At 44.9% G+C, this 24455-nt stretch overlaps 2 protein-coding genes across 4 annotated transcripts in view; one reads left to right on the top strand and one right to left on the bottom strand.

The window, feature by feature from the left end:
• Window positions 1–24455, top strand: part of nesd (nessun dorma) — a 199740-nt gene that overhangs the window by 66127 nt on the left and 109158 nt on the right. The window lies entirely within an intron of this gene.
• LOC139747492 (ras-related protein Rap-2a-like) overlaps window positions 1–24455 on the bottom strand; it is a 63093-nt gene that overhangs the window by 3113 nt on the left and 35525 nt on the right. Inside the window, exons 2-4 of the mRNA XM_071659885.1 lie at window positions 22203–22346; window positions 13503–13718; window positions 9038–9235 (exon numbers count right to left, since the gene is read on the bottom strand). Coding sequence (XP_071515986.1) covers window positions 9038–9235; window positions 13503–13718; window positions 22203–22346 — 558 coding nt within the window. The remainder of the gene's footprint in view (window positions 1–9037; window positions 9236–13502; window positions 13719–22202; window positions 22347–24455) is intronic.

Genomic DNA, 24455 nt, shown 5'->3' with positions numbered 1-24455 from the left:
CTCCTCCTCCTCCTCGAGAACGGACACCTATCTATCATCACTGTTGGTCTTGTTGTGATGATGACGTTGTTGGAGATACCAGCGTACCAGGCTTTCTAGTGGACGGCCAAGACTCCCCTTGACCCACTGTCATTCTTGGTAGATATCGACGCAAAATTTCCACTAAATGTTGACTGATGGCTTTTATTTCCCACTGCAGAGGGAAGCGTATTCCAAGAGAGAGAGAGAGAGAGAGAGAGAGAGAGAGAGAGAGAGAGAGAGAGAGAGAGAGATGAAATGAATTTCCAAAAAGCTGGGCAATATTTTCAAGTTGCAATATCAGTACAGTTGTGGCGGAAAACTAGGGCACATCAGAGTACATCCGACTATCAGTCAGACTTTATGGCCGAATAGGAATTTGTGTCTGCTATTAGTTATGTTGTTAATGACGTAAACTAAATGCGATTTGATTAAGCTATCCTACTAATTGTCCATCGTGGCTCATGTGGAGCTGCAGTTAGTAGAGACTGAACCATCTATCACTCAGTCTAACCAACCTCATCCCATACGTGAATGTATAAATGTTTTCAAAAAGGAAAATGAAGGGAGGTTAGATTAGAAGAGGTTCGAACTCGCGAGTTATTGATTAATTGGAGCACCAGCGCTTTAATGAATGAGGTAACAGGCACCTGTCATAACAGCAATACCGACCCAAAGCCCTGGATCGAGTAGATCTTTTTTCCCAGGTCTTGAACATAATATTTACCCACTAGATCTGGGCTCTTTAGTCAACATGTTTCAGTGAATTCGACGATTCAGCTTCAATGTTTAACTTGATCTGGTGCTGAATTATGTACTCTATTTCGTGGCTTTAGATCGGTAAATCTGTAGATTTACCGTTTGGCAAATCGGTTCTTTTCAACTGACCCGCCTGTTGCCCCTAGTTACAGGTAGATGGAACAGTGTTAGGCCAGTATCTCACTAGCCTAGCCCTCTACGCGCCACTCGGGGACATACATGTTTACCGACGACGCTTGCAACAACTACGGCTTTAATGACGTTTTGATTCATAATATTAGTTTGGGTGGAGCAGCTTCGATGCCCACTCCAACTCTGGTAACCACATCTCAAGTTATCTTACAACATTAAACCGCTTCGAGACAAACCTTTGACGAGGAGATGTTTATCATAGAGGTGGAAACATAGACTGGGAACCAATAAAGAGATAATGAAGTACTAGGCTGTATAAAGTGTAGCTCAAACTGATCACTAGGCTGTATAAAGTCCAGCTCAAACTGATCACTAGGCTGTATAAAGTCTAGCTCAACCTGATCACTAGGCTGTATAAAGTCTAACTCAACCTGATCACTAGGCTGTATAAAGTCTAACTCAACCTGATCACTAGGCTGTATAAAGTGTAGCTCAAACTGATCACTAGGCTGTATAAAGTCCAGCTCAACCTGATCACTAGGCTGTATAAAGTCTAGCTCAACCTGATCACTAGGCTGTATAAAGTCTAACTCAACCTGATCACTTGGCTGTATAAAGTCTAGCTCAACCTGATCACTAGGCTGTATAAAGTCTAGCTCAACCTGATCACTAGGCTATATAAAGTCTAGCTCAACCTGATCACTAGGCTGTATAAAGTCTAGCTCAACCTGGTCACTTGGCTCTATAAAGTCCAGCTCACCCTGATCTCAATAGCATTTGATGTTACATTAGAGGGAAAGTCTCCTAAGCCATGATGTCTGGCCTTTAGAGGATGATGTTGAATACCAGATCAGATGCCCATCCTGGCGATGTTGCAGGACTCTGTACGCTTCTGGATACACCGTGAGTGAGGAGACACAGTCACCCTGTCTGTATCATCATTAGTTAACGAATAGTACAATCTCGATACAGAACTTCTCGCTTCAAAGGGAGTATGTACACGTCTCGTCCAGGGGCATTCTCATATCCCTAAGGAGGCCCACCAATTCCTTGCTACTTTAAGTAGCGCAGCCTTTAAGTCGCAAGTGCCCTTTAAAGTCAAAGGTGGTCCTGGGGTTATATAATAGTAACAAGTCATCACATCCAGTCTGGTGTCGTCCTCGACCGCTCAGATCTCTCCTCCTTCTGTGGTTTTGTCTTTAATCCGACGACGCCGTTGTGTTCCTCCGGTAGCTATTCAAATGAGTCTCCACCACCGCCTGTATGTTCCCCCTCCGTCCCTCCCTACCTCGTATTCGTGACAACCGTGACATTTCCATTTGCCCCTTTGAACTTCTAAAGCAAAGGCGTCTCCCTTTAAGCCCTGAGTAATACATATGCCAACTTACGTGCGAATCGGATTTTCGATTAAAGGAAAATAGGATTAAACAACATTATCCCATGGACATGCTAAGGGAACTGTGGTGTTCGATTACGACGGTGAGGAGTATTATCGCTAATGATGGGAGCAGTTAGTGATGCTGCTGTTGTGGAGGTCATAAAACCGTCACAACAGCGAGAGAAGAAGAAAGGGCGACTGTCAAGCTGCTTTGTTCGCAGATGATGGCTGGATGTTCAGCAACATAATTTGCCATTGATCATTAGCACTACGGGCTACATCTTCCAGAGGACATGGAACGTCATCGGTGGCAAACAGTCTACACGCTCATTAGTGTATCATCATCAACAAGACCTCAGGCCATCCTTCTCCCTTTACGAGGCAGGAAGAGGAATCAAACGCGACGCTCGCTATGTCCTGAGCCTGGTATGTGAGGCTGGATGGGTGGGTGGGTGAGTAGAGGGAAGCGCCTCAAGGCAGATACAGCCAGTAATGAGAAGTAAGCCGCCAGGCTTACCTTCTTCCACTTCCGTGATGGTTGTTGCCAACCAGGGTTACATCAGCGAGGGTTACATCAACAAAGGCCGCCAGCTCCTGCCGTACACCGACACTTGTGGATGCATGAGAGAGAGAGACTCTCCATGATGCGCTCACTCTCATTACCGTGAACCATCATGCTATTCGTATTCTATTTTCTTTATTGGTTAATGTACCCTACCATCTAACTCTTCCTGGACTGTGCTTAGAGTTCGCGGTTCTCATCAGCTGCGATTTCGTGATGGTTCTCTGAGGTTCCATTTCGAAACTAGCAAGTGTGGAGTAAATACTTCTAGTACCAGAGTCTCGAAGTTCCACAGAGGCTGGTAAGATAAAATCCTGTCGATGACGCTTACGAAAGGTTGAGTAGAACAGAAGAACAAATAGCAGAATAAAATTCTACTGGTAGAAAAGAAATGGGAATAGATACGAATTAATGTTGACAGGATTCAAGAGAAGCTGAGCCAATCTCAGCATAAGACAGGATGAAAACGATCTAAGCTTTATGAGGACAGCAAGAAGTGGAGAAAACCGAGTGAGGTTCATTGATGGTTAGCGAGGGAAGAGCAGGGCGGGATGGATGCGAAGAAGAGAGGACCTGTCACTGAAGATAACCAAGGAAGGATCCGTAGACAAGGGGAAGAGCTGGAGGTTGCGAGCACTCTACCAGGCGGAGTTGAGGCTGATGTGACGAACGTGGCTCGACCGTCTTGCATCTCTTGGTCCAACCTCAATACACACTGCGGGTCGCCTGAATGGAATCATGTTTGACTTCCTCAGCAACTTGACGAGGTCCTCCACATCAGAAGATGGACTTCACGCCGTTCCCCACCACCTTCTCTCTTCCCTTCCTCCCACATGATCACATTATGGGAACCCCCTTCCCTCGCCGTACCACTCCATGCCATAATAAATAACCGTATAGTTTTCTAAATGTAACACATGAGCAGAGTTGCACCTTTCTGGACAGACGGGACGAGAGCATTCACTTTCCGCGTGGCCTCACACACACACCCACTCTGTGAAGCAATGTCCACAGCACCACCACCATCCCTTACATCGCTCTAGCCTCCTAATTCTCCTCCCACCGTTGCCTCACCACGGAGTAGGTATAAAGTCTTCCCCTCTCTTTATCACGGTGGTGTACGTCTGTGAAAATACCTCCAGTGCTTCTTGTTTTATTCGGACTTCTTGGTTTTTTTTTTTTTCTCTCCCTCCACGAAGTCCTTTGTTCCTTGTCGTGCAATTTTCATAAGTGCGTATAAGCTTTTATAAGCTGTTTCTTATAAAGGTGGTAATCGTTTTGTTTCCTCTGTGTTGTGCCCTTACTGTGGTATTTCCTGTCACAGTATAGAGTCTTCAAAAGAACTTATCCTCCCAGACGCCATCGTGTAAGATTCTCCCTCACCTTCTATGCTGCAGTCTCGCCCTCTACACCTCACGACACACATGGCCAGACTCTCCACACACCTGCTAGACCTGAGCCGCTCTCTCTACTGACACTTTGCTATAAAAGAGTCCTTCTACGTTTAACCCCATCCGCCCCTTCTCTCTCTCTCTCTCTCTCTCTCTCTCTCTCTCTCTCTCTCTCTCTCTCTCTCTCTCTCTCTCTCTCTCTCTCTCTCTCTCTCTCTCTCTCTCTCTCTCTCCCTCTCTTTCTCTCTCGGCATCCATTAGGGAAAATATTAAATGCAAATTTACCTACGTTCAATCCCATTAGTGTGTGTGTGTGTGTGTTTGTATAAACCCTAGAAGCCTCTCTTATATTGCTGCTGAAGTTTCTAGGTTATGGTCTGATCGGGAGGAAGGCAATGATGGGCTGGTGCGGAGCAAGAAGTTCATCAACATTTTACAACAGCGCTAATCGAAAACCTTTGCCTCGCATTCAAACATATCCTATGGCTTCTTCCTTCAAACCTTTGACATGTCTGCACTTTTCTGATCAAATTCCGACGAACGATATTTGAAATGTTTCGGTCTTGAACATGTGGGACAGGCCAACTCTAGAGGACTTGGAGAGAAGACAAATGAACAAACGAAGAGACAAGGACACGACAAAAAAAAATTAAATGCTATCTCTGCGAGAATGTAGATATGTTGGGGACATTTAAGAAAATGGCACACAACAATAAGGTGACTGAAATGTAAACTAACAGCAGTTGATGTGAATTGCGACCATATTACATTATGTAAGTACAAGCAATTTACGATAATCGGTGAGTTTACACGTAAGAATCTCCAAAATTCTCAAACTTTGATAAGATCTCGTCACCAATACGGTCCTATAGCGTATGTGATAATGTTTACCGTAAGATTCATACAGAATTCTAAGATCATTTGAAGCTCTCCACAATAGAAACCTTGATCCAGAGAGCACGTAATTCATATCTCGCCTCCACCTACAGCAGAAGAAAGAGATTCTCGGTGGGAGGGTCTAGGGTTCGAATGGAATTGTAGGACTTAAGGAAGACTGAAGGGGGTTCGAAGACTCTGTTTGTATCCGATGGTGTAAGAGGAGTTTTGGGGCTCGGTGAGAACTGTAGAACAAAGGGATAGGTGGCTCTTGGGGCGTGCCAACGCTCGATGAGGATAGCAGGGCCCAGAAGGATCCTCTCAGGGGATTAGGCTGAGGGTAAAGATCAAAAAGCAAAGAAGGAAGTGGAAGATTTTGGGAGCTCTGTGGTTCTGTGAGGATTAGAGAACGTAGGTGAGTAAGAGTCTAAGAGGTAGGTCGTTTAGGATTGAATGAGGTTCTCAGGGGACTTGGGTGAAGGAAGGATCGTAGGACACAGGAGGAAAAGGTTCTTTAAGTGGTCTGGACTTCAGTGAGGATCGCAGGTCTTACGGTTAAATCCCACATCTCAACATCCTAAGACTATCCTTAAGCCATTAATCATTATGGACATAAACACAGACCAGCATTAGATGGCTTAGCTTATCATAATTAAGCAGCTTCAGTCTCTCCAGTAGTGGAATAAAGAGCTCAGTGTTTACTCACTTCGAAGGTATTGTTAATAGATTTTCCCGCGGCACACGTAATGATGTATCCAAATTATCCTAGATATCCTAACCTTCAATACACCATGGAAATAATCTTGCCTCAGCTACGATTCTTCTCAGCATAGACTTATGATGTCTTCTTCACTCCACTAGTATTGTCAAGCATGATTCCAAATTGTCTCTAACTCACCAACATTGCTGCTATAAGCCCTCTAGCCTCACACCACACTGTCTCTCACTCTCTCCTACCACCCAGCATAGTCTGTGCCACCCCACCAATCACCCTTCACTGCTTCTAACTTTCCAGTCTCACCCTACATCGTTTTTGTCACTGCAGAATCGCCCTGTACTAGTTCTAACACTACACTGTCACCCTACACTGTTTCTAGCACCTCAGTTTCACCCTATTGGTGATCGCTGGCTACAGTGCCACTCTAGAGGTGATCGCTGACTACAGTGCCACCCTAGAGGTGATCGCTGGCTACAGTGCCACCCTAGAGGTGATCGCTGACTACAGTGTCACCCTAGAGGTGATCGCTGGCTACAGTGCCACCCTAGAGGTGATCGCTGGCTACAGTGCCACCCTAGAGGTGATCGCTGGCTACAGTGCCACCCTAGAGGTGATCGCTGGCTACAGTGCCACCCTAGAGGTGATCGCTGACTACAGTGCCACCCTAGAGGTGATCGCTGGCTACAGTGCCACCCTAGAGGTGATCGCTGGCTACAGTGCCACCCTAGAGGTGATCGCTGACGTCAGTGAAACCCTAGAGGTGATCGCTGGCTACAGTGCCACCCTAGAGGTGATCGCTGGCTACAGTGCCACCCTAGAGGTGATCGCTGGCTACAGTGTCACCCTAGAGGTGATCGCTGGCTACAGTGTCACCCTAGAGGTGATCGCTGGCTACAGTGCCACCATAGGAGCGAACACTATTGACAGTGCCTCCACAGCGGCCACCATAACTTACATTACGTAAACGATACCTAGAATACGATTCTTTTTAATACAAACATAACCAATTTTAAAACCTTTGAAAAGATTAATTGAATTTGTGATATACTAATCAAAAGGGTATCTATTTCATCCCAAATGTAAATGTGTACATATATATTTGTCTACAAAAGTAGCAATTTTTGATATCTTCGAACTGTTTCTAACACTCCATTACTACCCTCCACTGCCTCTAACACTCCATCAGTGCCCTCCACTGCCTTTGACGCTTCATTAGTACCCTCCACTGCCTCTAACACACTATTAGTAATCTCCATTGCCTCTAGCACTCCATCGGTACCCTCCACTGCCTCTGACGCTTCATTAGTACCCTCCATTACCTCTAACACTCCATCAGTACCCTCCACTGCCTCATACACTCCACTATTGCTCTCCAGAGTCAACTTACACTGCCTCTAGCGCTCCAGTATCACTCTAAGATGCCTCTAATACTCCAGTGTTACCCTTCACTGCCTCTAACTCTCAATCGTCACCTCATGTTGCCTTTAACACTTCACTATTACATTGCAATGCCTCTAACAATCCATTGTCACTTTACACTGCCTCTAACACTCCAGTGTCAATTTACACTGCCTCTAAAACTCCAGTGTCAGTTTACACTGCCTCTAACGCTCCATTGTCACTCTGCCTCTAACACTCCAATGTCACTTTACACTGCCTCTAACACTCCAGTGTTACTCTACACTGCCTCTCACTCTTTCATTCCTGCGTTACGCAACTCATCCCTGCGTATAAATCCATAATGGCCTCCCTTCCTCACTCTCTGAATCTCTAATAATCATCTATTATGAATCACTAATATTACTAATTACCACGTTCGTCGAATCGATGCGCCCCTGGCTAATTAAGTGGCCATAGTAACGCCTCTTGACATTCATAACGAAGGGAGGAGCGTTCTCCTATATTACGAAAGCCAGGCCACCTCTCCGACATCACGCCATTTTGCGAGACTTTGAAGCAGACGCGAAGGGACAGAAATAAAGACTTTGTAAAAATTAGATCAAGCGACGTACTTCTACCTGAGGGAGGTGGTATGCCTCCCACATACCACCGCGAGTCACCTGGGAGTAAAAGAAACGACCCACTCCAACTAGGCTGGTCGTGTTCATGGGTCAATATGATGATGCAGGTAACGCTGGAGCGTCGCAGTGTTACTATGAGTTTTTTTTGGGGTCACGTAACACTTGTCCTCAGCCACTGTAGACATAGTTGTATGCTACACCCGCCTCGTGGAACACTAGGCGATACTCCAATGGCTAATGTGAAGATCAGGAAGTAAAACACAGCTAGAGAGACGACGTATATGGTTCAGCCAAGATTATGAGTCATTATCCCATGAAGACGAGGACACATTCATCATCAATATGAAGACAAGACTATATGCAACACTTAAAACTGGCGAAGACGGTGTTACAGATAACGTTCATCATTATGAGGCTAGATGTAACACTAACCTATGAAGACAAGGATATGTGTAACACAAAACTTAATGAAGACAGAGTCACGACCAAAATTCATCTCGTGAAAATAACGTTACATAAAGCATTCTTAGGGCAAGATAAGTGCCACAGACATCACTCGCTTTGCAAAAAAAAAAAAAAGGTTACAAGTAACTTAAAGACGAAGACATGGTCACGTACAACATGAAGAAAAAAAAAGGCCAAAAGCAACGAGCGATTAGTAAAGGCAGAGTTGCTGATAATGATGGAACAAGTAACACTTACCTGGTGATGGTAAAACATATGCTACACACACACACGAGAAATATATATATATACATATATGTGTGTGTGTGTGTGTGTGTGTGTGTGTGTGTGTACGAGCAACACTTACTGACCTGTTGAAGCCACTCCAGAGGCGACTCCGACTGACCTGCTAGAGCCACTACCAAAGGCGACACTGACTGACCTGTTGAAGCCACTAACAGAGGCGAACTTACTGACCTGTTAGAGCCACCACCAGAGGCAACACTGACTGATCTGTTAGAGCCACCACCAGAGGCAACACTGACTGACCTGTTAGAGCCACAACCAGAAGCGACACTGACTGACCTGTTAGAGCCACTACCAGAGGCAACACTGACTGACCTGTTAGAGCCACTACCAGAGGCGACACTGACCTACTGGCACCCTAACCAGAGGCAACACTGATCTACTGGAGCCACGGTAGGAGGCAATATTGGCCCAGTGTGCGCCATCACTCACCTGCCCCTCAAGAAGCACCTTCTTGAATAGAGCGAGGACGGAGTCAGGCTGGAGGGCGCAGGTCTCCGTGTAGCCATGGTTCCAGTCCAGCTCGACCCTGGCCTGGACCGTGGCCCTTGGCACCACCCTTCGGGTTTCCAGGTCCTTCTTATTCCCCACCACCACCACGGGGATCTTAGGACCCCGAAGACGCACGATCTGGGGACACGGAAATACTGGTCATTCACTTCTGACTCTATAGAACAGGAGAGTGTCTGTCACATATGACTGTTGGGAGTAACTGAGAACTGAGAGGGATTAGGTGGTTTGGAAGAAAATATAATGTACTCCTAAGTAGACTTTAATTATTAACTGGGGCACATTAATGATGAATACATGATGGTAGAAAGACGATAATTCGTAGAGAATTCTTAACAGTCGAGGAAAGAGTGATTCATTGTCTAATGAAAGATGAAAAACTTTTAAATGATATTTTGACTGAGTGTATCTTAACTCTAACAGGGCATCAGTTAGATGTAACTGGCCGTTGGAGTGGAGAAGAACAGGAGGCACTGACTGGAGACACGAAAGTAACTTATGGAACAAGTAACTGATGGAAAGTGGATTTAAATTGAGGATATTTCGTACTCTGGTCATTGTGGTTTTCATCAGACAGTGTTGGAATGTTTGTATCTGTGATGAAACTATTTATAGATAATGAATCTAATTAACTAATTAACTCATTAATAAGTATTTTGTAGAGAGAAAAGAAAAGAAAGGTTAGATAAGAGATCTGAAGCAGATGGTAAACGAGATTTGTTAACATATCTATAGAGTACAAGATGAATAAATAATGAATAAGAAGAGCAATACAACCTCGGAGACAGAGACATAAGAAGAAAGAAAGAGGCAAAGTGAAGGAGTCAGATGTGGGACGGTATAAGAGCAGGATGGATGGAAATGGAAAAAAAAAAAAAGGTAAATCAATAGAAAAAAGAGGAAAGGGGAAGAGAATCTTAAATAGAGAGGAAGACTGACACACAAAAGAATAAAACACAAAAAGAAGGAAAGCAGAAGGGATGGGGGAAGGAAAATGAATGATTTCACGAAGAAAAAGAGAAAGTGAGAGAGAAAGAGAAGCGAACAGGGAAGGAGGAGCGACACACAGCACATTCCCAGACTAAAGGGCTGCATGACAGCCACAGTAACTTTATAAAGGACATGAGAAAGATCTTGCATGATCATGAAGGATACATGGAGAGACCGTCTAGGCTGATGCATCTCTCTCCCCACACAGCACCACAAGAACATCTACTGCATCTTCTGGCAACGCTATGTAACCCCCAGGTCCTCCACTCTTCCATCAAAAGCGAAGTGTATCTTCATCATGGCAAGAGCTTTTAAGCTGTAGCTTTATCTTAAGTTTAGGCTATACAATACAGGAAGAAAATAAACGATAAATGTAAAGGTCTTTTATGAACAGAAATACATTAATCCTGTTTTATACTCTGATAAAACGCGAGACATAAGAGATCGTGCGCTTCAGTGTTGTGTCAGCCAAACCAAAGAAATTGACGCCATCCGTTGTCCTGACGGTTGTGTGTCCTTCCCAACACGTTGAGCACGGCGATGCAGTCCTGGAAGATGTCGGTACGATCCTTGAGCACGACGGCATAGCCCTCAAGTACGTACAGTGGGCCTAACCCTATGATTTAACCTTTAAGGATCAAGTCAAAGACCAGGCCAACACGTTCATGGTTCTTGTGCTCAAGGCTCGTACCGTTCGTGTGCTCAAGGGAAGAAAGCGTATGGCACCATCTCCAGGAAGTTGTAATTCATTCCAATCCCACAAGGAGGAGCATCAGGTGTGACATTATATGGGATGCGAGCCCACACAGACTCCTGGATCTGTCAGATGATTGATTCCGGGAGAGGAAATCTCTTCGTCGTTGAGTCGAGGGGAAATTTTATTGAGCCGGAGAGCTGGTGCCGAAGAATGATGAAGAGATCTTGCTTTTGAGCGTCGGCTTTTGCGAACTCCAGATGTGTAAAAGTTGAAAGATGGGCGACATAAAAGAGACGAAGGCTCGCGTTGATCTGAGATCCTGGGTTCGACGTTGAGATATTTTTTGAAATAGATTGGCAAAAAAAAAAAAAAAGGAGTAAAGGATATGTCGCATATGATATGGTATATCTAAATGCCAGCCTTGAGGTGGAAAAGAAAATGTGGTAAAAAAGAGAAGAGTTACCCGGAAATGGTATGGCTGTGAAAGTATGTGATGAGAAAGGAATCTAGATAAGGTGAATTTTAACTGGTTCAATTCAATATTAAGAGGTTCAAGAAAGGGAAAACAAAGAAACAAGGAAAAATATTTAAGAATTTTGGAGGAAGTAAAAAAGAAAAAACTGCTTTTTAGAAAGTGTCAGGTCATCTTTAGTGTGAAAGACATGAGAGGATAGAGAGTTCCAAGGCTTTGGGGTGTAGGGAAAGAAACAGTTATCAAAACGGCCCAAGCCTGAGCTTCTAACGGCCACATGACGAGGCTTAAAGAGAGAGACACAAAGGATGGTAATGAACAGTAAAGAAAGAGACAAGGCATGATAAGAGACACTAAAGAGAGAGAGAGAGAGAGAGAGAGAGAGAGAGAGAGAGAGAGAGAGAGAGAGAGAAAGCATGGCAATGGACAGTAAAGAAAGAGATAAAGGATGGTAAGAGACAGTAAAGAGAGAGACAGAGGATGGTAATTGACAGGAAAGAAAGAGACAAGGCATGATAAGAGACATTAAAGAGAGAGAGAGAGACAAACCTTGGCAATGGACGGTAAAGAAAGAGATAAAGGATGGTAAGAGACAGTAAAGAGAGAGACAGAAGATGGTGAGCGACAGTAAAGAAAGCGTTAGAGGATACTAAATGACAGGAACAAAGACGTTAAGTGGAGACTGAAACATCTTTATTATAACATTGGAATAAAGGCGAACAATGACATCTACGGGGAATCAGTCTACAACGGATCTGTGGAGATGGTTCTGTCGGAATCACAGAACGTCAGGAAGGGGAAAGATTACAGGATACAGCGCAGCGTATGACGTAATGATCACCAGCTTTACTTATGATGATGGAGAACTTAGTGTAATCAAAACCTGTAAGTCATCTCATTGTACTGTACACCGAGGTATTTCTACACATGTGGAGGCCCATCTCTTGAATTTTGTAATCATGTGTTTATGTTATAGGGGAAGGTAGTTTTACACTCGAGGGGCTTCATCTCGTGTCGTGTGTGTGTGTGTGTGTGTGTGTGTGTGTGTGTGTGTGTGTGTGTGTGTGATGCTGGTAACGATAATATCAAAGAAGCATTAAAGATTCAAACATTCAAAGGAAAACTGAAGTGGATCAGATAACCAATACGGTCGCTGGTGATTCGATCGTCATTCATGCCTCGTACTTGTAGAGATGGGAAGGAGGATTTAATCTCAGATGGTACTCGTGTGGTGCAGTGATTGTTGTTCCCTTGTGTAGAGGGAAGGATGTACAGATTAATGCGTATGAGACGAATAGAGAGGAACCCCCACCTCAAGCTGATGCAAGAGGAGAGAGAGAGAAGCCAGTGGTGTGGAAGGACCATGAGACTATGATGCCATCAGACAACCACTCACCTTCCCTCACTTACTTACAGACCCACTGCCCGAGCTATGCATTCCTTCTGCTTGTGGCACCTTTCTCTTGCTTTCACTCACTATTCTCTCTCCTCTTCCCTTACTTTCTCTTATCCTTTCCCTCTCCACTCTATTCTCTCCCTCCATCTGCATTCCCTGGCGACAGTTCCGTCTGCGTCTCTTGAGGGTGCACGCAGCCTTGCAGATGACTGCGAGGAGCGAGTAAGAGTAGATTTATGGTTCAGATGATCTGCGTTCATAGTCTAGGCATCATGCCTGGTGATGAACTGGGCGAACCTTACCCGAAAGAACATAGACATCTCGTAGATACGTGTGTCAACTTTATTATATCATCACATTATATGAATATTCACACTCGTCAAATTCATAATAGCTCCACCTCAGTGTATCTACCCTATTCTTCCAGGGAAAACGTACATTTAGCCAGCTAAGTTCTAATACAGAGGTTATGATGTGAATAACTCATGTTCTGTATGACGTCTGGTGTTGCGTGTAGTGTGTGTTGAACACATCGGATCAACAGTCGGGGCTTATTGTCATGAATCCTTACAAGGTCGTGAGAGATATTCTTATGCCTGACAGTGAGAGAGGATTATAACTATAGAACAATGGCCCCTGGGAAGGTCTCTCGAGGTAACGGAGTCACTACCAAGAGCTAAGACGCTTCGGAGATCACAAGTAAGATGACAGGAAATGTAGAGGATCAACACAGGAAGGTGTCTCGCTGGACGTCTATACTGACTCTTCCTGTGTACAAATTGGCTGCCTTTACACCGGCAATAGACAGACACACACACATACTGGCCCTGACCTCTTCCCTTAGTGCCGCGAGGAGCTCCCACGAAGTGGCGTTGTCGATGGTATAGACCAGGAGGAAAGCGTCGGACTGCCTGATGGCCAGTTCACGCATGGCGGGGAACTGATGGGACCCCGAGGTGTCCAGCAGGTCCAAGATGAGCGTCTCACCTTCGATCTCATACTCTCCACGGTGCAGCTCCTCCACCGTCGGCTTGTAGTTAGTCAGGATCTACGGAGGGCGGAGAAGACAAGCATAAGGTCTGGAATGACAACAAGAACACGGCTGTCTGGAATGACAACAAGAACACGGCTGTCTGGAATGCTGGATACCGCCAAGATATGCTGGAGGAATGCGGATATCGGTGACGTCTTCTCTCGCGTAAGATATATGTTCTAAACCCATAAAGCAGCGCAATGTTGCTCACCAGTGACCTTAAAGAGATGACGTAGAGATAATCTCTGAAGTTAGCATTCAGATTGCAGCAGTCATTTGACCCTGGAATTGGTCGTGTGATAACATGGCTCGTAATATCTGCCACATTTTCAAACATTAGATTTTTCATCCTGCAAGTGAAAAGATTGACTTAGGCTCAGGGTTTTCAGTGCCTTCAGCAGCAGTATCAAGAAACTCATCATCTACCATATTTTAACAGGAAATTACAAGGATTACGGGAGAGGAGGAGGAGGAGGAGGAGGAGGAGAGATGGAACAGGAGGGAACACGTGAGGAGAGGTTGACCCTCAAGGCATTATTAAAGAGGGAGACAACCAGCAGCTTCCCGGAGATACACTCAACATACATTCGCGAAGTTCCGTTCCACTTGCGGACGCTGGCAGGTGTTCAGACTCCTGCACGCTCGTAAAGTTGACCGAAGATGTAAATGTAATTTTCATTTCTTTTTTTTTTTCTTCTTCACATTTCGACGTCGCCTTCCATGATAACGGGAGTGTCGAGAGCGTCTTTACTCTTAACAGTACAAAAGATGGTACTGCCACGACAACAGAACTATCGCCACTACTAACGTTAATTGCCAAGAAAACAGCTTGCTCACGACAGCACCTGCAGTGTCAACGTGGACAGGTGTGTGTGTGTGTGTGAGAGAGAGAGAGAGAGAGAGAGAGAGAGAGAGAGAGTTACGGAAATTTTTGGGTCAAGAGTCAAGAGCGCGTGAGGCGCACCAGCATCAAGCAACAAGAGCGGCAATAGTAACTCGTAATTCCGGGCATGAGAGCAGCGCTTTTATCCTCCGCCTCTGGAGAGTGAGAGAGTTCGTAGCCTGCGGTGAGGAAGACTTTACACGAAGACGCGTCTCCCCTTGGACCCGTCTGATGCTCTCTTGCCTGGTGGAGAAGGACGGTGGAAAGAAAAAAGGCTAAAGAGGAAGTAATAGAGACCGTGGCGCTCCCTAGAGGGAACGGACCACTGGGAATTGCAAGAGAGGAGAAAAGAACTGTGTTTCATTTTAGAGTGCTACTGCGTCGATAATGAAGGAGAGAACCAACTGTGACATTCACCATCAGATCTAGATTTGCAAGGTCCCATCAGGAGACATCTACATTCCTCTTTGAAGTTGGTACACCCCCAGCGTTATAGAAAGACATGCAGAAACGCTTTAAGAAAAGATTAATTTTTTACAGTGGAGGATACTAAATATTCATGGAATCACAGACGAACCATCTCAAGGAAAGGAACTATTTTTACAATGTCTGTGTGAGGGCTGTGAAGACGAAGACAGCTGCAAGCTGTCAGTAGCAAAAATATGGCACCAACAAGCCTTTGTGATACAATATGTGGTACAACAATTACGTCAAAAGGAAAAAATATCAAAGCCTCTAAATAACCTGAGTTGCGAAATTCATGGTCTTACCTTTAATGTTTTGCAGAGGCAAAATGATAACCTATGACTTGGTTAATGTGTGTTTTTCATGGCGGAACTGTGGGTATTACTAAGTTGTACCTTAATTATAGCTTTTCAATAGTCGATATAACGATAAAGCAATATCTCTGTTGTGGGGAGAGTTACGGTCGACTGGAGGACAGTTTCTGTTGACAGGGAGAGCTCCCGTTGACAGGAGGAGAGTTTCTGTTGACAGGGGGGAGTTTCCGTTGACAGGAGGAGAGTCGGTTGAAAACAGTCGAGTTTCCGTTGACAGAGAGAGAGTTTTGATTGACAGGAGGAGAGTTGAGGCTAAGGGGAGAGTTTCCGTTGACAGAGAGAGAGTTTTGATCGACAGGAGAAGAGTTGAGGCTAAGGGGAGAGTTTCCGTTGACAGAGAGAGAGTTTTGATCGACAGGAGAGAGTTGAGGCTAAGGGGAGAGTTTCCGTTGACAGAGAGAGAGTTTTGATCGACAGGAGGAGAGTTGATGTTAAGGGGAGAGTTTCCGTTGCCTGGGGGAGATTTTCCGTGACCAGGAGGAGAACTTCGGTCGACATGGGAGGATAGAGTCTCGGATGGTTGGAGGAGGAAGCGACCCAAGTCTGTTCCCGTTGTGCGGGATGATGCGTCTTTCAGTATACCTTCAAAGGAACACAGTACAGAGCCGACACTCTAGAACCACCGGATTATACGTCCCAAATACTTTGTGGAGAGAAAGTGAAGAAGACACGGATGTTGCTTTGATACTGTACCTCGTGTATGCCCGGGTCTGATGGTGTAATCCAGAAGCTATGATGTGGGGTGTTTAGGAACGTGTGTGCGAACCCAAGTGGGTGTACGAATGCAGCCCTCTTGTGGCGTGAATGAGAGTGAATTAGTGTGTGCACGAGTGCTGCTCTCTAGCAGTGTGAGTGCGAGTTGCCACGCTACATCGCCATCAGTTGCTTGTCTGAGTAGTTTCGTATGGATGACGTGGAGTGAAGTTTCATGTTGGAGTGTTACCCTTCACCGCTGCTGTACGCACCTCTCCAGTCAGTACACACGTCGACACTGTGTGTTTCCTTAAGCCGTCAGACAACACAGGAACATGGCGCGGTGAGGAGGGGAAACTCTCCGAGTTTCTAGGATGTTACCGACGTTATCTAGATGAAGAAACAACTGAAATAGCTGACGGTTTTCTTGAGTCCAGTCTCATCCATGTGTCCATCCACCTCCAGGCACTGGTTCACCCACCACCTGCTCGTACGCCCACTAGGATGGGTGCAACCTACCATTTCTGCCAGGCTCTCCTCCTCCCCTACTTCTCCCCACCATCCTCCTCCTCATTCATCCCCTCACCTGCCCTCGGCCACTCCACTGGACAAGCTTTGATCTTGACCGGATCAGAAACGCGAGAGGAACAAGTTTTTTTCACGATGGTAATACGACGGCGTCCCAAGGGGGGGGCCTACCTTGGCTCCCTATCTCTACCTTTTATCCCAGGTTCTCCTTCATCCAACATGCATCTCATATGTACTGTGCGTCTTCATATTACTGTAGATCCTGAAAGAAATATGGTTGCACGCATATCGAGGGTTCGCGTCCTTACTTGCCATATATTCCTACCCGCAATTTGATCTCTGCTTTCTGTGATCCTCACTTACTCTACAAACACTAACTACCAAGTTTTAAAGCCTTCCTAACGCACCCTACATACCATAAACCCCTATTAACTATACGTTCCCTCTTTTCGTCTGTGTTCACATAACGTAAGCTTCCATCTACAGAGAATTTCGAGTCTCTCATATTTACCCTGCTTCCCTAGCCACCCTATCTCGTGTCCCCACTTACTATACATCTCCATCCCCCACCTACTGCGTCTCTCCGTCTACCAATGGGTCTCCGCCCATCTTGAGTCCCCGTTTACCATGCGTTCTTCTTACCAAGAGTCTCCGTCTACCATACGCTACCCACTACAACGAGTTCCCATCTAATGCAAGTTCCCATCTGTCTTGAGTCCCCCATTTACCTACCTTTCATTTTTCTATGCGTTCCCACCTCATGTTCCCATCTGTCTTGAGTCCCCTATTTACCTACTTTTCATTCTTCCATGCGTTCCCACCTCTTCCCAGACATGTCCCGACTTAACTTATTTGTATTCTGGTCCCACGAAAGAAGAAAGTCTTGCCTATAAATTTTCTTACAGTCCTCTTAGATTCGTCATGGCAGGACTTTTCTCGCACGTATATTCTTGTGTGTGCAGCATCTTGTTTGCTCCTATAACTGTGTGCGTTTGTCGTCTGTCTGTCTAGTGTACCTGTGTGTTTGTGCTTATCCGTGTCTTCGTACCTGTCTATATGTGTGTAATTAATCGTATCTTTATATCTCCATGCAAGTACTGCACATACGCATGCCAGAGGGAATTTACCATTACACAAGAACTTATCACGGAAGTCAGAGCCGTACAAAAGGTGAGGCAACACATCCCTCCTCAACCATCTCTAGAAAGGCTTCCAGGTCATTAACGAAGACTTACTGAAGTCTAGAGTGCCTCATCATCGGCTCCTACAGCTTAATCCCCTGACGCAGATGACACCGGCGGCCACAATACTCTTACGTTCCGACCAGTAATTCTGGAAAGTTTTATCCCTTGCCCAACCGTAGGATGAACGGTTATTAAGACCACTTCTCTGTACCGGAGATTCGTATGACGGACGAAGCGTCATGTAGAGTTCAGACCATACATGAATCGTAGAAAACGAGTAGAAGGAAAGGAGGAGAGTGATTGAAGTGTTTTGGATATATATCCTTTTTCAAAAAGGGTCAGTTCGTATCAGTGGGGGGGAAAAAAGAGGGAAAACGAGCTTCAGACCTGAGCGATGTGGAAAATACAGACGTGACAACGACCCGCCGTTTGAGTTGAGAGCGGCCACACAGTGCTACTCGTAGCGTAAAGATCTGGATTATAAATATCCTGTCTGTAAATATACTCACTCCAAGTTTTTTATTTGGAGTGTAAACATCCTATACGGAAGCTGGGTTACTTTTCTGATAATAGATCAGGCAACCCTGGTACACAAACGTTTATTTTTTCGACAATCGTAGAGCAAGCCCCGTCTAGGCCTACCATTGAAGTAGGGACTCCGTAAAAGCACACTGATAAAGTAAGAGTTCTTATCTCTACAGGAGAAGCTATTGGGTCGTGGGAGACGGGAAACGGGCCCACTCTCGCCCCATTTTCTTCATGCAAATGTAACTATTGTGATAACTGGGGAATACAGACCATACTCAGAGCAGCGACGGTAATTTCTAAAAGAAGTACGAGGTTTGGGGTATAATTTATCCTCTATGTAAATTGGATAGGTTTCAGTATTGACCCAAGTGATATACTTGGTCACAACACTCTACTGCTACCTTCATTATAGCTTTCATTCATCACCAAGTCTTCCTTAATTACTCGTACAGGTGGAGGGTCTGGGACCCTTTCAGTAACTGGTAGTGCTCCCAGACTGCATTCAAGTTCCTGCAGGGCACTTGGCAAGAATATAGACTTCAACTCCCTCGAGAACAGCTTCCCAAGGCTGAGCACGCGGAAGTGAATTAGTTATCCCAACTGATTACGACATATCGAGAATAGTCAGTGGTATGTGGTACGTATATCAGGTCAGGACTGTCAGTAGGGACTATTGTTCAACCATAAGGAATCCAATCCAATACGCACACGATCAATCTTCAGTAAGATATATGTATATATACTGATGTCGATTCCAAAGCCATAAACTCACTTGTGTACTACAGTCTTCAGTCTGACCGAGGCGTGGAGAGAGAGAGAGAGAGAGAGAGATGAGAGCCAAGTATCATTGATTAACCGACCAACACAATTGCCTCATGTTAGCTCCACACACCACAACACTCGAGCAACGTATGTCCAGGCTGGTGACCTGTGTTTAAGCCAATGTTCGCTCCAGCAGATTACGTAGGAGGAGGGCAATAAGCATTTGATGTGAAAGATGTTACATAGGAATTATATCCATCGTATAGAAACAGTTACTTAATGGCTCTTTGCTGCTATTTCTGCTAGATGAAAGCTTTCCCTAAATGTCAGACTGTTCTGTTAATTGATTACAAAATGCTTGATCACTTTTTGTTTTCTGCGAAGGTTTTAGATTTTTTTGCGGGAAAAATATGACCTGTTGACTGATGAATGATACTCGGGGAAAAATGAAATGTTCCATTATAAATCTCGACGATCTTTGACACACACACACACACACACCCACACACACACACACACACACACACACACACACACACACACACACGTAAGTACGAGGAACTCTGTCGTTCGTTAAGAGAGGTGAGACTGTGAGACATCCTCTAATTTGATTTCCTCCGTCTCAGACACACACACACACACACCCCTCCTCCTCCTCCTCCTCCTCCTCACCCCCTACCACGTTGATCCATCCCTCGGGTCCTTGATATTCTGTGAAGTGCGGGGCCGCCAATTTTCACATGAATTGGTTCGTTCAGACGCCGACCCTCACTCAGATTAGATTACCCGTAACTACGCGCCCGACGTAACTCCTCGGGAGAGTTGTGTTAATTCATGGAGCATTCAAGACGTCCAGCTACCTCGGTCGACGGATATACCGCGCCTGTGGACGACGTGTGTCGTAGCCCCGGACGATGAGCACCGTGGCCCTGGACGATGACCCCGGACGATATACGTTGCTTATCCCCAGACTATATGTACCATATCTTGGACGATATGTACCGTGCCTCTGGATAAAGGCTCCAAACGATACATCCTGCCTCCAGACTATGTGACCTCCTTCGTCCAGACGATATACTCAGCCTCCAGACGATATACCCAGCCCCCAGAGAATATACCCTGCTCCAAGCGTTATATTCTGACACCCAAAGACCCATCCTGCTTCATAACAGTATACACTGCCGCTACACACTATAGCCCCGTCTCTAGATTAAAATCTGATGCTAGGGAACTCACGGTTTCCTTCAAAAAGGAAAGAAAAAAAAGAGTCAGGATCTATAGCCATACCGGGGAAGAGTATCATCCCAGGACGAATAATCTCGTGGGATCAGTCTCATTCGGTTGGCCTGACTTGGCCCAGCCAAGTTATGTAACTTCGAGTCTTGTTGGCCAGACGAGCCAAGTTCTCAAGGTACGAGATCTGCCACACTGCACCTGTGGCGGGCAGCTCCGTACGCCTCTCCTCAGACCCAGCTGTGGCCCGATGGTTCAGGGCCCCAGTATTGTGAGTCCACGAGTTGGATGCATTTCGAGAAGACGTAATTTTCAGTAATTGGACAAAGGTATGTATGTATATATATATATATATATATATATATATATATATATATATATATATATATATATATATATATATATATATCACAATTGAACGCGTGATCAAGTATATTCCTTTGAGTCCATGGGGAAATGAAACAAGACGAGTTCCCAAGTGCACTTTCGTGTAATAATCACCTCAACAGGGAGATACAAGAAAGAGATATAACAGTCAGTTGATATACAACAGAGACGTAGCTAGGACGCCAATCAGTAAATAATTACGTATCCCTGGGGATAGGGGATTAAGAATACTTCCCACGTATTCCCTGCGTGTCGTAGAAGGCGACTAAAAGGGGAGGGAGCGGGGGGCTGGAAATCCTCCCCTCTCGTTTTTTTTTTTTTTAATTTTCCAAAAGAAGGAACAGAGGGGGCCAGGTGAGGATATTCCAAAAAAGGCCCAGTCCTCTGTTCTTAACGCTACCTCGCCAACGCGGGAAATGGCAAATAGTTTAAAAGAAAAAAAAAAAAAAATATATATATATATATATATATATATATATATATATATATATATATATATATATATATACAACAAGATATCGAGTATCTACGTGTCACATTACTTGGATCCGCCAGTGTGAGAGTTGGATTATCTTGGACGATGAGGGAAAAGATTCAATTACGTGGTGATCGGGGTTTCCTGAGAGGCACCTGAGCAGGTTGCACCAGACGGACGGATGTCGGAGGCACGGCGGTAGATCAGTCATCCTTAAAAAAGTTCCCTAAAATGATTTAGGTTCCTTAATAAATTGGAACATGACGACCAGGAAATAAGTGACGAAAAAAGCAACTGATCCTGCAGGAAAGGGGATTGAACACTCTATTTAATGTCTTGCCTTCCTCTTTAAAAGATTGGAAGTGAAGAAGACTAAATCACGTAAAGTATAGATTATATATTTTGTGAGACTTAAATGTTTTTGATAATGCCTATGTTTTGTGATATCGTGGTTCTTTATGACTCTTTAGTGATTTCGTGAAGTGTTCGCTTACCGACATCAACCAGGGATAGAAATCAACTTTATTCGTTTACAGATGGGAAGTTCTTTGTAGCAATATGCAGATTCATTTAAAAAAAAAAAGGAAGATAGCTTTCTGAAAACTATGCCAGTGAAATTATTAACCTGTCGATAATTCATAGTATATTTGTGACATACGGAACGTATTAAATGATAATGATAATTATATCCATTTATCATGACACAAAATCTGGTTGAACACAACTGATTGGTAACGAGATTGTCTGGCTTATCCAATAATAACCATACGAGCTAATGGCTTGTTATCTATGTCTCGAGATGTGATTATTCTAACGTCTGTTGCTGTAAATTAATCCATTTGGAGTCACTAACTGATAACATCGCTAGGTAGACGGCAGAGAGCAATGACTTTAGAATGTAAAATGGAAAGACTGGAAATGGCAAACTGAACTTGTCGTAGAGAAAATTGGAAACTGACCTTGTCGTAGAGAGAATGGGAAACTGACCTTGTCGTAGAGAAAGTGGGAGACGATGGTTGATTTGCCGACCCTTGCGCCACCCATTAGCGTCACCTGGTACCTCCGCCGGGGGTCGCCACCTTCCAGCTGCACCTTGGGCGTCTCACCCATCCTCCTACAGTCACTGGGCATCTGGGTAGACAACATGGAAGTGGGAGTTACCGAAGGGCACGGCATTTGTAAGGAAGGATCATCTGGGGGGAAAAAGACAGGTCAGGGAGGTGTCTGCAACGACATGTATCAAGGGGCCGTCTAGGGCGGGGCATCATGTATCAGGAGGCCGTCTATGGGGGACATCATGTATCAGGGGGCCGTCTAGGAGGGACATCATGTATCAGGGTGGCCGTCTATGAGGGACATCATGTATCAGGAGGATGTCTAGGAGGGACATCATGTATCAGGAGGATGTCTAAGAGGGACATCATGTATCAGGGGGACGTCTAAGAGGGACATCATGTATCAAGGGGTACGTCTAAGAGGAACATCATGTATCAGGGGGGCCGTCTAGGAGGGAACATCATGTATCAAGGGGATGTCTAGGAGACATTATGTATCATGGGACCATCTAGGACTTCGTGTATCACTGGAGGCCATCCAGAAGGACATCATGTATCATGGGGCCGTCTAAGAGGGACATCATGTATCCGGGAGCAGAGCAGTGAACTAGGGAAAACCAGGTGACTGAGATGATCTTGGCTGTAGACAGTGGACTGACCGTCTGACCAATGGGGTTATCACTGGCCACAGCAGCACCGAGAACACCACCACAACTCGAAGGGTCATCTATGTAGGTGAGGGAGCAAAGGTCAAGGGTGATCAGGGAGAACAACAATACGAGTAAAGGGGGACACTCGAGGCAATAAGACAGGTCGGGAATTATCCGAGTGGAAAGCCAAGATAGAGTTACACGAGGGATCAGCTAAGTTCAGGAGGTTATCTCCAGATAAAAGGTTACGAGAGTCACGGATCATATATAGAAACAAAGGCAAGGGGGATTATAAACATTGGACCATCGTGGATCAAAGGATTATAGAGAGAAACTATATGGATCGGAGGATCACATGCAGGATCAACATGGGCCAGGGGATCATGGGTCAGGGGATCGTAGGCAGGATCAACATGAATCAGGGAATCATAGGCAGGATCAACATGGGTCAAGGGAGGACCATCTTAACAACATAGATCCATCAATGAGTCATATTGGATCTATGTTCATATGAGGAAAGAACATAGTTCAAAGAATCATCTGGAGGGACATTACGAGTTCAGGAGGTGCCTGAGGTGATCAACACAGGGAAGGTGGTCATCTGTTGAATAGAAATTAAGGGGCCAGTCACAAGAACAAATGGTTAGAACAAGGCTAAGGGCGCGACGTTAGTCAAAAGGAATCTAAAGTACGTCACGTCAAATAGTTAGCGTCTCTCTTACATATCATAAAACTAACGGTGTAAAATTCAAGCTTGCAAAAACAGATAATTTCTTAAAAGCAACAAAGATATCGTATTCCTCTCTGCCAGAGAGAGCAGGTACCACGTACAACGCACGTCCCAAAAACATAGTATAGCGTGGTGTTGCTTTACCACCATCCTGTGAAACGAAATCCTCCTCGTAAACCAGCGTAAAGTGGGACATCTTAGTTTAGAAGATTAAATTGCCGTTTCCTGCCTGTGGTAAAGTCCGTGGGAAGATGAAGAGGACTGTTGTGGAATTTCACTGCCTGGGCTGCCGAGCTTAGGGTCTTACCCTGGGTGATAGAAGTATGGGGTTCCCGACCACACACTGGCTGCTACAACCTGTTACTCACTCAGTTCCCAGGACATTAATGATCATAATAGTAATAATGATAGTAATTATAACGATAGTGATAACGGTAATAATTAGTAATAGCGATCAGTAATAATTATTAATAACGAATGTAGTAACAATGTTTATATCTATATCTCATAGAAACATCCATGTGTAAACAATAGAGGTAAACCTGAATTCATAGTAGTGTATCATATGTTGTGAGCGGATCATACATATGCTGGCCTCACCTCCCACGCCAGCTGGTTATTGCTTGCTAGAACAAGAGACGCATGCGACCATAACCACAGAATAAAGGAGCTAACGTGTGGTTATCCTTAAAAGCAGATCTCTTATTAAGATAATTACTGTGAAATGAATGAATTTCTCGAGTAATAAAGTGAATTGAAAGGCAATAGTGACAGACCGTTTCATACCGGTTGTGCCAAGCTTTGA

Source organism: Panulirus ornatus, chromosome 68, assembly GCF_036320965.1.
Source record: "Panulirus ornatus isolate Po-2019 chromosome 68, ASM3632096v1, whole genome shotgun sequence".
NCBI classification, from domain to species: domain Eukaryota; kingdom Metazoa; phylum Arthropoda; class Malacostraca; order Decapoda; family Palinuridae; genus Panulirus; species Panulirus ornatus.
The sequence above is the reverse complement of the archived record's forward strand: the minus strand, read 5'-3'. Positions and strand labels throughout refer to the sequence as shown.